This window comes from Nerophis ophidion, linkage group LG12 (genome assembly GCF_033978795.1).
Source record: "Nerophis ophidion isolate RoL-2023_Sa linkage group LG12, RoL_Noph_v1.0, whole genome shotgun sequence".
NCBI lineage: Eukaryota > Metazoa > Chordata > Actinopteri > Syngnathiformes > Syngnathidae > Nerophis > Nerophis ophidion.
In genome coordinates, this window is record NC_084622.1 from 38853495 (window position 1) to 38870328 (window position 16834).

General features: G+C 36.9%; 2 protein-coding genes across 2 annotated transcripts in view; one reads left to right on the top strand and one right to left on the bottom strand.

Moving 5' to 3' along the window:
- The window catches only part of man2a2 (mannosidase, alpha, class 2A, member 2), a 198359-nt gene that overhangs the window by 59304 nt on the left and 122221 nt on the right, over positions 1 to 16834 (top strand). The window lies entirely within an intron of this gene.
- On the bottom strand, positions 3339 to 16543 carry LOC133563426 (ammonium transporter Rh type C 1). The gene is made up of 11 exons (XM_061917548.1): positions 16184 to 16543; positions 9954 to 10146; positions 9371 to 9521; positions 8391 to 8538; positions 8137 to 8303; positions 7914 to 8051; positions 6995 to 7131; positions 6790 to 6914; positions 6642 to 6715; positions 6508 to 6575; positions 3339 to 3561 (listed from the first exon to the last, which is right to left on the bottom strand). Exons 1-11 carry the CDS (start codon positions 16404 to 16406, stop codon positions 3528 to 3530), a joined length of 1458 nt encoding a protein of 485 aa, XP_061773532.1. The 5' UTR covers positions 16407 to 16543; the 3' UTR covers positions 3339 to 3527.

Here is a 16834-nt window from a genome sequence, read left to right on the forward strand (position 1 = left end):
TGTGGCCATTTGGAAATATATGCGGGCTGACCCCTTCTTTAGTTATACTGCTACAGCCTGCAGCCATGCATCTGGCAGGCATATTTGTTAATTCATTCAAATTATTTGCGTTAATGTTGTGATTCAGTGTACAGATGCTACTAAAGCACAAACTGTATAAAATTGCCAGCAGTCTTCTGAATGTAATGTCAGCAGACAGATGCAGGCTCATCCACATTTTGAAGTAAAAGTGGGTGATCCAAAATGTGCTGAAACTTGTTGCAAAACAAGTCTAAAATGATTGCTGTGTCTGTTTGGGGGGATTTTTACCTGTAGACATAATTTTGAGATCTAAAATGATTACATAACTGACATTTCTATGCAACAAAAGAAATTACTACGGTTGCACAAAATCCTTAAAATTGCCAGTAAAGTGCCAGGACTTTGGCCTACACACAATTGAGACATTTTTAATTCCGTTAACACATTTCAGCACATGAGAAGTTGTGTTTTGTGCACATGCGGAGGTATTTAGCTATTGTACACGGCGCTTTTTATTCTAGTAATGCAAACGACATTTGCGAGTGGATTTAAACTACAAATCTGAATTGAGCTTCATACCCTGCAGTGTGAACATGGTCTATAGCAGGGGTAGGGAACCTATGGCTCGCGAGCCAGATGTGGCTCTTTTGATGACTCCATCTGGCTCTCAGATAAATCTGAGCTGTCACTGCTTAACACAATAAGTATTGAATAATTCCACTTGTACTCAAAGTGTTCAAAATAACGTTCAAAATATAAAACATGCTCATGCATTTGAATCCATCCATCCTTTTTTCTACTGCAATTGTTCAAGAAGTTGCATTAAGGGTAAAAAGTGATTTATTTATTATTGGTTAGTTTAGGGCTTGCCCTCCTGGGGGGGTTTTCAGACCACCAAGCACCGACATGAGAGCCTGTTTCAGGGTTACAATATTTTTTTATTTTTCAATAAGTCTCTCAGTTGCTTTCCAGCAATTGTCTTTTTCTCTTTCGTTCTCGCTCGCACTCTGGCTCCAGCCCCAACCCCGTCTCTCCTCCTGGCTGCTGCTTATAAACAGGGCGACAGGTGATTAGATAACAAGGCCCAGGTGGGCCATCTATGCACTTTTCGCTGATTTCGAGGCCGGTCGTGGCAACACCCCGCTTCGCTGCAGACCCGCAGGGCACGCCCCCTCCACAGTTAGCTTCAGAATATCAATGTTATTACAAAGAATAAGAGACCCATTATACTCTAGTAATGTTGGTCTTACTTAAAAATGCAAGTGTTTAGTTGTGTTCAGTGTTAAAAAAATATATTATATGGCTCTTACGGGAATACATTTAAAAATATTTGGCTTCTTGGCTCTCTCAGCCAAAAAGGTTCCTGACCCCTGGTCTATAGATGGATCATTTTTGTTTAAACTGAATATTTGCAGGAATGATCACGACTGGTCAATGCAATAAAGTAAAACACAACTTTGACTTTGACCACTTCCACTCACCAGTGATGTTCTGACCTGGCGGCACAAAGCATAAGCCAGCGTGTGTTTGCTAAGCACGAAGTCTCCTTGGATCAATAAGGGTCTGACCCGTGCAAAAAAAGCTTGCTGTCTGTCTTTTCAATGAGAGAAATATGATTTTTTTTGTATACAGTGACAATATAAATGTATTGTTTCAAGTTTCAATATAATAATGCTGACTTTCGGTTTAAGTTAATCTTGTGGTTAGAGTGCATCATGCATGTTATACAATGTGATACCTTACAAACTTTTTATTTTCCCAAACCTATTACTCTTCTAATTGACTCCTCATGACAGCACACAAAAACTATTTAGTCATGTTATCAATCATACATCCATCAATGCCTTAAGGCGGGGGTCAGCAACCCGCGGCTACCTGCAGCATTTTTAAAAAAGGATTGAAAATGTAAAAAGATGGGGGAAAAATATACTTTTTTGTATTAGTATGTTTTTTGTTTGAGGACAAACATGTAAAAAACCTTCCCAATGGTTAGAAAGCCCACTGTATATTATGTTTGTGTATGCTTCACTGATGAGAGCATTTGTTATACATTGTTTTGTCCTACTAATTTTGGCAGTTCTTGAACTCGCCATAGTGTGGACTGTGATGCAACAGTTTGTTTACATGTAAAATCCTCCACTCCTTCTTTGTCTCATTTTGTCCACCAAACGTTTTATACTGTGCATGAATGCACACAGGTGAGCTTTGTTGATGTTATTGACTTGTTGGAGTGCTAATCAGGCGTATTTGGTCAGTGCATGACTGCAAGAAAATCAATGCTAACATGCTATTTAGGCTAGCTGTGTTTACACATTGCATCATTTTGCCTCGTCTGTAGGTATATTTGAGCACCTTTAATATCATTTACTTTTTATCCTCTTGGTATACAATTTAGTTTTGCATATATCATGACACATTATCTGTATGTAATATTGGTTGCATTTCTGATATTTGTTTGTGTGCCGTGTTGTTCCCGACCACAGCAAACATTATCTAGCGTGCCAAAGAATGTAATAAATCTAATAAATGAAGACAGCCTTAACTTGGACACAGACATTTATACCTTTGGCCATTAAAAGCCAGTAATTTCCGGGAGTTATCTCACCTTCTGACTAGCTTCTGATTTACTAATGGTTCCTAATGTTGTAAAATGTGTTGAATTAATAATAAATTTAAACATTTCTGTCAATAAAGATTTGCTTCAGCCTGCGACACATAGTCATTTTGATTGTAGGCTATTATAGCTAATATAGACACTTCCGTCATGTGTTGCCTTCATTATAACACTTATATATACCTTTTATTTTTTGCGGCTTCAGACATATTTGTTTTTCCAATATGGCTCTTTCAACGTTTTGGGTTGCCCACCCCTGCCTTAAGGAATAAAGTAGTCTACCGTATTTCCTTGAATTGTCGCAAGGCATATAGTATGTGCCTGCCTTGAATTACTGCCGGGTCAAACTCGCTTCCCAAAATAATTAGCGCATGCTTAGTATTACCGCCTGGTCAAACTTGTGACGTCTGGAGTGACACTTCCCCTTTCATCATTTTCAAAATGGAGGAGGCTGATTTCAATACCGGTAATTTGAAATCGCAAAAAGGGAAGAAAATGAAGAGCTATTCAGAAGGATTTAAGGTCCAAGCTTACATCACACTCAAATTTTTACTGCATACCTTTGGTAAGTGCCGGAGTGAGAAGAAGTTTTAAAATAATTAGCGCATGCTTACTTTTACCCCATGCCTTTGGTAAGCGCAGGAGTGAGAAGAGGTTTTAAATGAATTAGCACCCTGGCGGCAATTCAAGGAAATACTATATGTTGATTTTCGTACACACACGCATTTTATTCTGCAAATATGGGGGAAAAATCCTCCAAAAAAGAAACTCTTTGGCTGGACAATAAATATTTGTAAAGGTGGGAAACATGATCAAATGAAATCTTTTTAGGAGGAGAATAAAACGATAGCAGCAGAGGACTGCAACCCTCCATGTTCCAGGTGATGCTGGGTCAGTTCTGCTCCATTGTGAAATTTGACTCTGTCCTGTAATCAAAAACATTTCACACATTATTTCATAAGATAATAAAGATAGGTTCCAGCACCCCCCGTGACCCCAAGAAGGACAAGCGGTAAAAAAATTGATGAATGGAAAAAAGTATGGAAACAATAACTTATGTCTGACAGTGTGGTGACATATTCAGGATTTAAGGTCACTTTAGAGTACATTATGTAGCTCTCACCCACATAAACACATTAAACACATGTACAGTGTTAACATGACATTTTGCTGCCCCAACAACACGTGCATGCGCGCGCGTGTGCGTGTGTGTGTGTGTGTGTGTGTGTGTGTGTGTGTGCGTGCGTGCGTGCGTGCATTAAACATCAAGCAGTAACTATTGGTGACCAGCAGCTTCAGTTTGAAACATTGAAATTCATGCTTTTTTATGTTTTTAGTGAACCAGTACTGCCACCAAGAGGGCAATGAATGCAACAACAATAGGCAGCAGGTACGTGTTGTCAGAGGAGGCAGACCATTATGAAAAAAAGCATAATGATTAGATGTCAATATTTTTTATTTTTCCTGTGTTATTTCAATTGGTAATGTTTAAAGTATTATTTTTATTCGCAGAATTTGCACATTTTCTGATTAAATACGTGGCAACGCCTGAGATGAGGCTGATTGTAATTAAGTGAGTAAATTTTATTTATTAAGCACTTTTCACAGATAAAATCACAAAGCGCTGTACAAAGCATAGGCGAAGTAAAACAACAATTCAATTTAAAACAACAGGGACAATATCATAAAAAGGATACAAAGTGGTTTAGTTAAAAGGTGCATTAACTAAAAGCTTTACTAAAAAGAGAAGTTTTCAAATTGTTCAATCGGTCCCAAATGCATGGGCCGTTTTTGTCAGGATGTCGTTAGTATGTTTGCAGAAACATTTATCATATATCACACATCATTTATTTATTATAAGTATGACATCATTACTTCAGATACCATTGATTTCTTTTTTTTTTAAATGGTAAAGACACACCTTTTTAATCAGGCTTTTTATTGATTATTTTAAACTCTTCAAAAGGTTCTTAGTTGTTGTTCTATTTTATTTATTTTTATTATTACTACTATTACTATCAATAAAATATGTATTTATTAGTTTAATGACATATATTTTTTAACACATATTTAAAAGTGAAGTGAAGTGAATTATATTTATATAGCACTTTTTCTCTAGTGACTCAAAGCGCTTTACATAGTGAAACCCAATATCTAAGTTACATTTAAACCAGTGTGGGTGGCACTGGGAGCAGGTGGGTTAAGTGTCTTGCCCAAAGACACAACGGCAGTGACTAGGTGGAAAAAAAAATATATTATTCTTTTTAGAATCCATACGTGTTTAGTTATTTTCCAGTGTTTTTTTCTATCCTCTGTGTGTGTGTGTGTGTGTGTGTGTGTGTGTGTGTGTGTGTGTGTGTGTGTGTGTGTGTGTGTGTGTGTGTGCATGCATGTTCGTATTTTTTTTTTTACATATATTTTAAAAAATGGTTTTTATTTTTTTTAGATTCTCTACCTGTTTAGTTATTCTCCAGTGTTTTTCTCTATCCTCAGTGTGCGTGTGTGTGTGTGTTCGTTTTACTGGGGTAAAGCACTTTGTGTTGCCTTTTGCATAAAAAGTGCTACATAAAGCAAGTTTGATTGAATATTTTGTTCAATTACACACAGCACAGTAGTCTGGCTAAGTGTGAAAGGTCGTACAGTATGCAAGTTGCTTATTGCTGCTGTCTTTCTACAGAAAGTCAAAGTGACATAGACTTTTTGTAAGTTTTATCGAAAAATAATTTTCACCTACAGTGAATGATTCTCTAATTTTCTCTTGTTATCCTTTTAATGAGCAACCTTTAATAACATAAAGTAGAGCACAGACAGAAAAAAATAAAAAAAATAATACAGATTATTAATAATTGAAATGCAATTATTCTAGAATATAAAGTAAAGGAAAAAAAGGCATGAACCTCACCACACAGTCGGAAATATTTTGACACTGATAGAATATTTATTTTGCCTTAATACTCCACACTGTTTTTAAAAATAAATAACGTCATTAAAGCAGGTGTGTTAGACTCATTTTCACGATGGGCAGTAACTTTAAACATAGATTAAGGGCAATCTTGATTAACCAACATTCTCCATCTGTTCCTACCTTACAATGTAGCCTTACACTTCCTCACGCACAAAAACTAACACACCCACACCTAGACTCCATCCACACAAGGTACTTATTATCTTAATTTTTCTATATACTATGTTTAATTTTGTTTGTTACCGGTAATTTACTGCTTTAGGTGAGAACCTTGCATAAGACTTTTTGGGTTCCTTTTCTCACCTGCACTTATTTCTTATTACGTATTTCTCATTACTTGTCTGTTTTGTTTTGTTTGTGTGTTTTTTTTTTTTTACAATGTTACTACCTTTTGCACCTTATATTGTGCGAATAAATAAATAAATACAAAACGCATTGGCAAAAAAAAAGGGTGAACAACAACACTGCTCCCACTGAAAGAGAACGTAAGTGTTAACCCTGTAATACCATTTTTGTGTTTCTTTGAGGTTCACGTATGATATTGTTGAAAATAGACGTATAGCCTATGTTTGGGAAGTCTACTCTTAGTTTCAGCCGATACGATTTGCTTTGAAATACTTCATGTATGCAGCCGCCTGTCAAATTTCAAAAGCCAATATGGCCCTTCAGCCAAAAAGTTGGCCTACTCTTGTCATAAACATACAAAAACAGTATCAATCAGTCAATGTTTATTTATATAGCCCTAAATCACTAGTGTCTCCAAGGGCTGCACAAACCGGAGTAAAGTATCAGGACTTGTCAATATTTTAATTTGGGTGGGGGGGAGGAGGAGGAGGTAAAAAGTTTATTTTCCTTTGGGCGGGGCTGGGGGCACGCCAGCAAATAATTAAAGTAAGTAAAGACTTACACATCTTTGTTCAACATGTGGTTGTTGTACTGCAGTACTGGTGGAACACTTTCCTCATCATCAGGCACCTACAATTTAAACAATATCATGTTTGACTGGATCATAGAGGAAAGTCTGCTATTTGGCTCACTAACCTCCCAGTAGACTTCATCGTCAAAGCAGTTGTCATCAGCTGGATCGCCCCAGATGGGTAACCTTAAAATAAAACCTGCGCCGAAAGCAAAGACATCCTAAACTTGGACCAAAACACCTTTGCCATATTCGTAACCAGTGTCCACGTACCAACCATGATGCCTCCACCTACACCAAAGCAGAGGGCCACACAGATGCCGGCAGCCTGGTGACCCCCCTGCCTTGTCGGTGTCATGTCTTCAAAGTCACCATCAAAGTCAAAGGTGTTTTTCAGTCTTCAATGACAAATTCAATAAACACAAGGTGACACACATTACTACTGCACTTGTGTACTGCCGTTTTCCTCTTCACTCACCCTTCTTTACCATAAACAGACTCAGACGCGGCTGCAGCAGTAATGGCTCCCACAATGCCGCCGATAAGACCAGGCATGGCGTGAAGGTTGTGGATTCCACATGTGTCCTGGATCTTCAGGTGTTTCTCCATGAAGGGCTGCACAAGAAACATTACATCAGGACTAGACTATAAAACATTCCAAACAAGAAGTAAAAAAAAAAAAAAAAAAGCAGTGGTACTTCACAGAGATGTAACTATAGCCATCCCTCAGCCTCACATATAAATCAATTAGCTTGCAGTCACGGATTGACCAAATATGCCTGATTAGCACTCCAACAAATCAACAAAGCTATCCTTTGTGCATTCATGCACAAAGTAAAATGTTTGGTGGACAAAATGAGACAAAGGAGTGGCAAAAAACACGTTTTTCTGTGGCAGCGTCAAAAAAAGTTGCACATGTAAACTAACCACGGTGAATTCAAGAACCGCCAAAATCAGTAGGACAAAACAGCGCTTACCAAATGCTGTCATCAGTGAAGCAGGTTTAGTATAAATAGTAGGATTTCTAACAATTAAGAAGGCTTGTGTCATCTTTTTTTTCTCTTACAGAAAATATATTAAAAGAAAAATATTTTTTTCTTCATCTTTTCCATTTTTACACATCTCTGAAAGAAGTTCAGGGAGCCACTAGGGCAGAACTAAAGAGCCGCGGGTTGCTGACCCCCGATTTAAAGACTCCAATTACACTAACATGTTTTAGAACTGTGGGAAAAAACATAAGTACTTCATAAAAACTACATAAACACGGGGAGAACATGCAAACTCAACACAGACATGTGAAGTTGAGAGTTCAAATTTGGAACCAAAAAGACCCCTGATTAATTACTTTAAGATCTTAAGCCCTAAGACAGTTGATCAAAACTCAGAGTAAAGAATACCGTGAGGAAGATATATCCCAGCGTGGAGATGATACCACAGCAGAAGCCAACTATTAGAGAGCCGTAAGGCATCAGCATGAACTCTGCTGCAGTTCCAACTGCCACGCCTCCAGCCAGAGTGGAGTTCTGGATGTGAACCTGTAAAGCAGAAGAAGAAACTTGCTTCATAAACACTTGATTATTATTCAAAAAATGTTTTTTCATTCTTATCAGAGGATGTTACCATGTCCAGTTTGCCATGCTTCTGAAAGAGGCTTGAGATGGTCACAGTGGTGAGCACTGTTGCTGCCAAGGCCAGGTAGGTGTTAATGGCGGTTCGGTGCTGCCCATCCCCATGGTCAGTGATGGCTGAATTGAAGCTGGGCCAGAACATCCACAGAAAGATAGTTCCTACCCATAAGAACAGCAGGGCGGAAAATCACAAAGTCCCTCACAAAATGAAGACAGTAAAGTTGTGTAGCTTCATCTCATACCTACCAATCATAGCGAAGACATCTGAGTGGTAGACCGAGCCCTGCAGACGACTGCTCTGGTCTAAGTTTGGTCGATAGAGCATCCATGAGATGGCAAGGCCGTAATAAGCCCCGAATGTGTGGATCACCATGGAGCCTCCTGCATCACGGGCCTTCAGGGGATACCATGCACTATTTATTGTACATATTTTCAAGTGGTGAGAAATATTACATGTATAGTAGTACCTCAATTTAGGAAATTAATTGGTACTGTGATAAAGCTCTTAACCTAAAACCCTTGTATCTCAAATTAATGTCTATTACTGAAATTAATTTAATTATCATGTTTTAATATGTAACACAACTTCAAAAAAATAGATAAGAAACAATTTATAAAAACAAGACAATATAATCTATTACAAACAACTACAGTATTTTTTTGGGAGTAATGCAATAATATTGTACAGCATTTACCTCAGAGAGTTGACTTCTAAGGTGTCTCTGTTCAGTCAAACACACCATCGGCAGCTTTTCCATATTTGAATGGATAATTACTTGCATTAAGATATTAAAAGTACATTCATGGCTAGCGTTATTGACTCATTCTGCTTAAGTTTAGTGCGAACTAGCAGCAATAGGCTCCAATTGCTTTATCAAGTTGGCAACACGCTCAGTCATGTTTTTGATTATTATTTTTTTATCATTTAAAGAATATAATCTGCTTCTTCAAAGCACTGTTCTTTACACTCACTTTATTCCTTCCGATGGTTGGAAAAAGTTATGTTGATCACTCGCTATAAGCTAATGCTAGCAAGTAAGACCGATGTTTTGGTCAGCTCAAACAACTACGGGATGCTTTTAACTCAAATTTTTGCTTGCAGGACAATTAACGGAGAGACAGCTCTTATTTCAAAACATTCTTTAATTTGGACACTCCTAAATTGAGGTACCACTGTATATGCATATACAAAAAGAGACAGTACTGTAAAAATAAGTCTGACTTACATGTATGACACTGAGGATGATATATTCCTCCACAGCAAACAATGTGACGCCAAACAGAGTCAATACCATCAGCTGAACTGGACTGACTTTACCCAGCACAGCTCCATAAGCAATTAAGCAGCCCGCCACACAGAAATCTGCATTAATTAAGCTTTGAGAAGGATAAAAAAATAGAAATAGTTCATCTGAAAAGCACAAAGTGAGCATAATGCCACTACATTCCAATAGCATCATCATTTTTCTGAAGTGTGAAGGCTCTGTTTATGTTATCTGACCAGTCAACCGTTAAAAAACGCCATTAGAGCTAACGTATCTCTATGGGAACGTTGGACTGGTTTCTCCAGCATCACTTGTTTTCTTTGTGTGGAAACCATGCAGGTGTAAACATATTCCATCAGACACTTTTTTGTAATAATACAAAACAATTATGTGTCACTTGACTGTATATTTACAAATACTGTAGCTTGGCATGGTTTATTAGTTTCAGACGTGTTTACCAAATTCAACGTGTACGAAAAGGAGTAGGATGAAACATCTTATTTAATCCTACAACGCCGTCTTAGCTGGAGGACGAAAAACATACCTCTCGATTCCTATTTTGATCTTTCCATCGGTCCAGTCCAGGGAGTGGAACCAGCCCTGCATGAGCAGCGCCCATTGGATGCCGAAAGCTGCGATGAGGAAGTTGAAACCCACAGCACCGAAGCTGTAGCGCTTGAGAAAAGTCATCAGAAAGCCAAATCCTACAAAGATCATCACATGGACATCCTGGAAACCTTAACCAGAGATCATGTTTGAGGTCGAAAGTACAGAGAAAAGCAAAAAAATATAAATTAGTGTGGTTTATTTAGAAACAGCAAAGAACCATATTGACCAGAATATATCACACCTCTTTTTTAATTATAGAATTAAGTAAAGAAGTTATTTATCTCATCGTAAGAGTTGTATTACCACAATACTGATTGTAATGTGTAAAATTTGTAGATACAGAGTACAAGGAGTGAACATGGGTTTTGATATTGACATTGTTATAAAATGGAAAATGGGTAGGATTAACTAAGCACTGCTTCTTCCTACCCTTTTTTGGACATGTAAAGAAAGACCTTCTAAACATTAGAAAATGGATGAATGTCATGCATCATTTTGAAACTATATATGTTCAAATAATACTAATCTGAATCTTTTTTCAAGTCCTGTTTATTTTATAGATGGAAAGGCTTTTTTAAAATGACTTATAGACAAAAAAATTATACGCCACAATTGTTCTAATTTTTCACTGACTTTGCTTCATTGATCACAGTTATCTTAAAACATGCATTATCATGCCTCCTCTGTTTGCACTTTTTCCAGTGTGACGGTTGCATCTGTTTGTCTTTACTGTGTGTGAGTGACAGAAAGAAAGGCTGTGCCTCGCTTCGGGATGAAATTGTTTGGCCTCATAGGTTGGATTGCGTGTATAAATCTCTAGACTGAAAAATGAGTGTTTTTTTCAACAGAAAATAACTTATATTTGGGTCAATACTAGGGCTGCGAATCGTTGGGTGTCCCACGATTCGATTCAATATCGATTCTTGGGTCGCGATTCGATTACATATCGATTTTTTTTTATTCAACGGGATTTTCGATTCATAAATGATATCTTTCCGATTCAAAACGATTCTGTATTTATTCAATACATATGATTTCAGCAGGATCTACCCCAGTCTGCTGACATGCTAGCAGAGTAGTATTTTTTTTTTAAAAAAAGCTTTTATAATTGTAAAGGACAATGTTTTATCAACTGATTGAAATAATGTAAATTTGTTTGAACTATTAAACGAACCAAAAATATGACTTATTTTATCTTTGTGAAAACATTGGACACAGTGTGTTGTCAAGCTTATGAGATGCGATGCAAGTGTTCTTTTTTTTTATTTTTATAAATGTCTAATAATGTAGATGAAGGATTTTTAATCACTGCTATGCTGAAATTATAACTAATATTGATACTGTTGTTGATAATATTAATTTTTGTTTCACTACTTTTGGTTTGTTCTGTGTCGTGTTTGTGTCTTCTCTCAATTTTCTCTGTTTATTGCAGTTCTGAGTGTTGCTGGGTCAGGTTTGGTTTTGGAATTGGATTGCATTGTTATGGTATTACTGTGTATTGGTTTGTTGGATTGATTAAAAAAAAAAAAACAACAACATTTTTTCTTAAATTAAAAAAAATCGATAGAAAAACAAAAGAGAATCGATTCTGAATCGCACAATGTGAGAATCGCGATTTGTATTCGAATCGATTTTTTCCCACACCCCTAGTCAATACTGTAGTATCCCCTTCTGTATCATGACACATAGTTCTCTATTGTCATCATCCATCAAAATCTCAAGTAAATGAATTATCAAAATAAGGATTCCAAATGCAATTCAACTTCAAACAAATGCCTTTAAAGTGGTGCAATTAATAATACAACCCATTTTGCTCCAAATAGTCTCAACAGCTGGCATGTAGAATATTTTGCTGTAATTTGTTAGTCAAAAATAAAAAAAACTCACATGCATTTTCACTTCCTTTGGATTTACTATAGAAGCTTTAATAAAAATAATCCTTCTTATATAAACAGTTAAGAGGTGTACAGAAAATATATTTACGGTAGTGTTGTAATGATACCAATATTTTGGTACCGGTACTAAAATTATTTCGGTACTTTTCTAAATAAGGTGGACCACATAAAAAATGCATTTTTGGGTTTATTTTAACAAAAACTCTGAGGCTCCTAATTAGTCTGCTGACGTATGCAGTAACATATTGTGTCATTTATCATTCTATTATTTTGTCAACATTATTAAGGACAAGTGGTAGAAAATTAATTATCCATACAATTGTTTATTTACTGTTAATATCTGCTTACTTCCTGTTTCAACATGTTCTTTATACACGTTTAAAGTGTAATAATCACTTATTCTTCTGTTGTTTGATACTTTACATTAGTTTGGGATGATATCACAAATTTGGGTATCAATCCGAGACCAAGTAGTTACAAGATCATACATTGGTCATATTCAAAATCCTCATGAGTCCAGGGGGGACGTATTTCCTAAATGTATAAACCTAGTATACATTTAAAAAAACGAAATAATATGTTTTGACGCCAAAAAATATTGACGTAAACATAGTAGTATCGACTTTATGCGTGTTTGTACTTGATATCATTACAGTGGATGTCAGGTGTAGATCCACCAATGGCATTTGTTTACATTTTGACGCCGGTGAGCTATGGTGTGTAGTGAAGCATGTTTAGCTATTCCTCGTCCTGCAGCAGATGATACTTTTAATAAACTTACTTTATTCGTCGCTATTGAGTCGAGAACTGGTGATTTAGAAGTAGCTAAAACACTGCCGACTGCGGATGGACGTTAGCCACTAGCTAGCTAGCTATGTCTTAAAGCATCTCTTCCGGAGGGCGTTTCAGTGTTATAACTTCACCTTTTTCGTTAGTTTTTAAGCCAAAATGCATCCGTTCTCCATTTTCTGTCTACACACTGTGTCTGCTTGTAAGCACTCCGTGATTGTGTGTCGCCGAAAATGCTCGTCTGCTCGTAAACCAGCAATGTCACGACGTGACTTCGACGCGGGCGGTGCGGGACTGGTACTTTACAGAGACGGGGTATCGTACCGAAAATGATTCATTAGTATTGCGGTACTATACTAATATTGGTATACCGTACAACCCTAATTTACGGTTGTTTATATTTTAAACAAAGTATATAAACACAGGCCTTGTGAAGCATGGGACCTTATAAAGAGTAAAACATCAATACAGTATATGTTTTGCAAACTATGCACACATTTGTGTGCAATTAAAAAAAACATAGGTTTGCTAATTAATCCAGATGTTCTTTTTGTAGTTAATGTTACACTTATAACAAGGTAAAACAAAATGAAAAAAATCACAAGCTGATGCAATATTATAGAAAAAAATAAGCCTCAATTTATCACAACTTTTGCCGCAACATTCTAAAAAACTGCTGTGTATTCTGGCACGGTAGGAAAGAATTTTGAGTTTGAATAAGGGCCTGATGTACTCGTTAATTTATGGATCATTTTCTGCCGCGTCTTGCCTAGTAACTACAGTAACTCTCGCAGGTGGGCCCTGGGGTGTTACATAATCAAGGCTTATTGGCTTAATGGCCAGGCAGACCATTCTCTATCAACACATACATGCTTTCTCTGGGTATATTTTCAAATATGGACATGCCATTATGCACATCAATGGTGGGAGTTGGCACACTATCTGCTTTGTTTGCCAGTCTGAACCCAATTTTTGTCTCAGTCCACCTCGTTTGTGCAGACGCAGTTTTTACGTTGGGCATTGTGGGCGACCGTCTAGGGTGCAGTCTCCCCTCTCAAAAAAACTTGCCACATCTCTTCTAGACTACCACCGTAATGAAACATGTTACCTAATAAAAGACTGACATGGAGAATATAATTTTTTTCCACATCAAGTTAGTTGAGTGGGCACTGGGGCATCCCGTATCACTATTTTGTTTTTTTTCCTGTGCCTGAGGACGAGCTCAGAGTTCAAAATGGACAAAAGTGTTGTCAGGCTAAAGCTTATCAATGCGTATACCTGAGGTCCACTTTGTGAAGTGAAGTGAAGTGAATTATATTTATATAGCGCTTTTTCTCTAGTGACTCAAAGCGCTTTACATAGTGAAACCCATATCTATTTAACATTCAAACCAGTGTGGGTGGTACTGGGAGCAGGTGGGTAAAGTGTCTTGCCCAAGGACACAACGGCAGTGACTAAGATGGCGGAAGCGGGAATCGAACCTGCAACCCTCAAGTTGCTGGCACGGCCACTCACAGGAACGTCTTTCTGGACTTGCCATTATCACCAACATCATGCATTTGTACAACAGATTGTGTATGATGATGTAATGATTCGATTTTGCATCAAAAAAACCTGGAAAAGTCCGGTTTTAGATTGCACTTTACGCCTGTAATATCTATTTCAAATTATATTTGTTTTATTCATCTTTGTGTGTCAAAGGTTTTATACAATTTACATTTCTATTTACGTTGACATACTGTATTTACTTTATCTTTTTGTATTCAAGATTATAGATTATGAAATATTGTGTTTGTCCGTTGCTGATTCTGGGTTGGGGGTTAGGAGGGGCTCGGAGTTTTGCTCAGGGCGCCAAACAGGCTCGGACCGCGTCTGCTTTCATAAACCAATTCTCGAAACTAAACGGATACCAGCATAACCCAGTAAGTGTCATTTACAAAACATGTCCACAGCTATCTGAATGCTACAATATGTTTTCACTATAAAATATTTGATGAATTTGTGACAAACAGCAGAGTAAAAACTATTAAAACCCACATTTACAGAAGTCTTTCACTGCCTCACTAAACAAAATGACTCCAACTCGCGACTTGATTTAATATTATTGCTCTCAACACATTATTTATCAAAGGGATATGTTTTATTAATTGTTTTAGTGTGGTTTATGTGAAACATGTTGCAACTGGATCTTCACATAAAACAAGCACCAGTGGATGGCAGCAACATAGGTAATTATCATATCAATATGTATACACAAATAGCTTGTTTTTATCCCATCCTGAACTGGTTTTAAATGCAGACGGTGTGTTTACAAAATTGATAATTAAATAATTTAATCTAGAGCAGTTATTCCTGAACTTTTTTAACCAAGTACCAACTTAGAAAACACTTGGCTTTCCAAGTGCCACCATAGAGACCAACATTAAATTACAGTGGCATATTAGGCCTAAGTAATAATCAAAAACAGAGCAGAGGTTTTATTGAATAAGTATATTTAATATTTTGGCTACTGGAACACTACACACAGTTTGAACAGTAACACTGTGTTTGTTATTGGAAAATAAAACACTGTACATTAATCAAGTGATTATTTAGCATACCACAAGTGCACAGGTGTCAAACTACAGGCCTGTAGGCCAGATCGGGCCCGCCACATATTTTAATGTGGTCCGTAAAAGCTTAGAAATAATGCGTGCTTTAATCTTTATTAGTTGTATTCATTGTTTCCATTTTGACAGAAACAAATGTGTGTAATGCATGAAATTTGATATGTTTTAAACGTTTAGTATCTGCTAATATTTTTTTATTATTAGAAGTGAGAATCTTTCTCACGGTTTGATCCAATTCCGATTCTTGGGGTGACAATTTGATTCTGAATGAATTCTGGTTTCAAACCGATTCTCGCAATGTATTATTTGGTATAAATATTCATGAAACTTTTACAAAACTGGTTACAGATGACAAAACCTCTTTTTGGTTGCTGAATTATAAGCGCAGCGAGTAAGCATGGAGTGAGTCAAAAAAGTAGAAAAAAAAAAAGATTCTTAAAACAATCTATTTTTAAGTAGACTTTTGAAAATTACTAATTAAATAAAAATACAAATAAATAACAATCGCGATTCGGATGTGAACCGATTCTTGAGCACTCCTAATCATTATATACCGTATTTCAATTCCTTAGACAAAATATCAATTTAAAAAATCTGCTTGTCACCTTGACATATGATTTTAAAGTAAGCTATCCATCATTTTTTTTATGTACAAAAAATGTAATAACCAAATGCATAAGAAATTGTGTAATATTATAATCTATATTCACATTCACAGGTATAAGCGTCCCTCTGAAGGCAGCCTTAAATGCGACGTGGCCCTCAATGAAAACGAGTTTCTCACCCCCGCAGTAGTTTTAAGAATCACTGATCTAGAATGACTCAATCTGACAACCATAAAATTGTTTAAAAGGAGCAAAGTCAACACTTACTTGGATATCTGAAGTAGAAGTCATTGTCAATGTCACTGGATATATTATGGACTTTTTTGTAGTCTATCCAGTGTGGATCTGCCTCCTCGTTATAACGGATAAAAACTCCAAACAAGATGATCATGGCTGTTTGCCACACGATGCACACTGCTGGAAGACTTAAACGGATATTTGTATTTTTGGAGCGGTCACAAAACTCCCTGAAGCTTTGAACGCTGCCCATCTTGGACGATAGCTTGGTCGTTATTCAGTATGTCTTTTGGAAAAGTACAGTACCTGCCTGAGTGAAAGTCACCAGCATCATCAGCTCGGGGGAAGGTAAGCAAAGATGAGGACACACCCACACTTACTCCTTCTACTGTAGTTCTGCAAATCGCACATGTTTATGCAACACAAAACACAAATTATAACAGATTATAACACATTCTCAATTTGTTGCGAGAATTCATCACTCACTACTGATGCTGAAATAACATAACTGGAAGTATCACTAAATGTATAAAGAATGATGAGGAATATTTACAAGTATGCTCTAACTGGGACAAAAATATGCAAGTTATAAACATGGAAAGAAGACATACTGTTAGGGAATAGTCTCGCAAACTCCTCGCCGTGCGGCAATGGAGGTTGCAGGAGGGGCAGGAGGGGGTT

Excerpts from the sequence above, each read along its gene's own strand:
- LOC133563426 (XM_061917548.1), bottom strand. The coding sequence starts at position 16,406 with ATGGGCAGCGTTCAAAGCTTCAGGGAGTTTTGTGACCGCTCCAAAAAT. Across the intron at positions 8,304-8,390 it reads AGATGTCTTCGCTATGATTG|GAACTATCTTTCTGTGGATG; the intron begins GTAGGTATGAGA and ends TCTTATGGGTAG. Across the intron at positions 3,562-6,507 it reads CACATGTTGAACAAAGATGT|GACAGAGTCAAATTTCACAA; the intron begins GTAAGTCTTTAC and ends TTTTGATTACAG.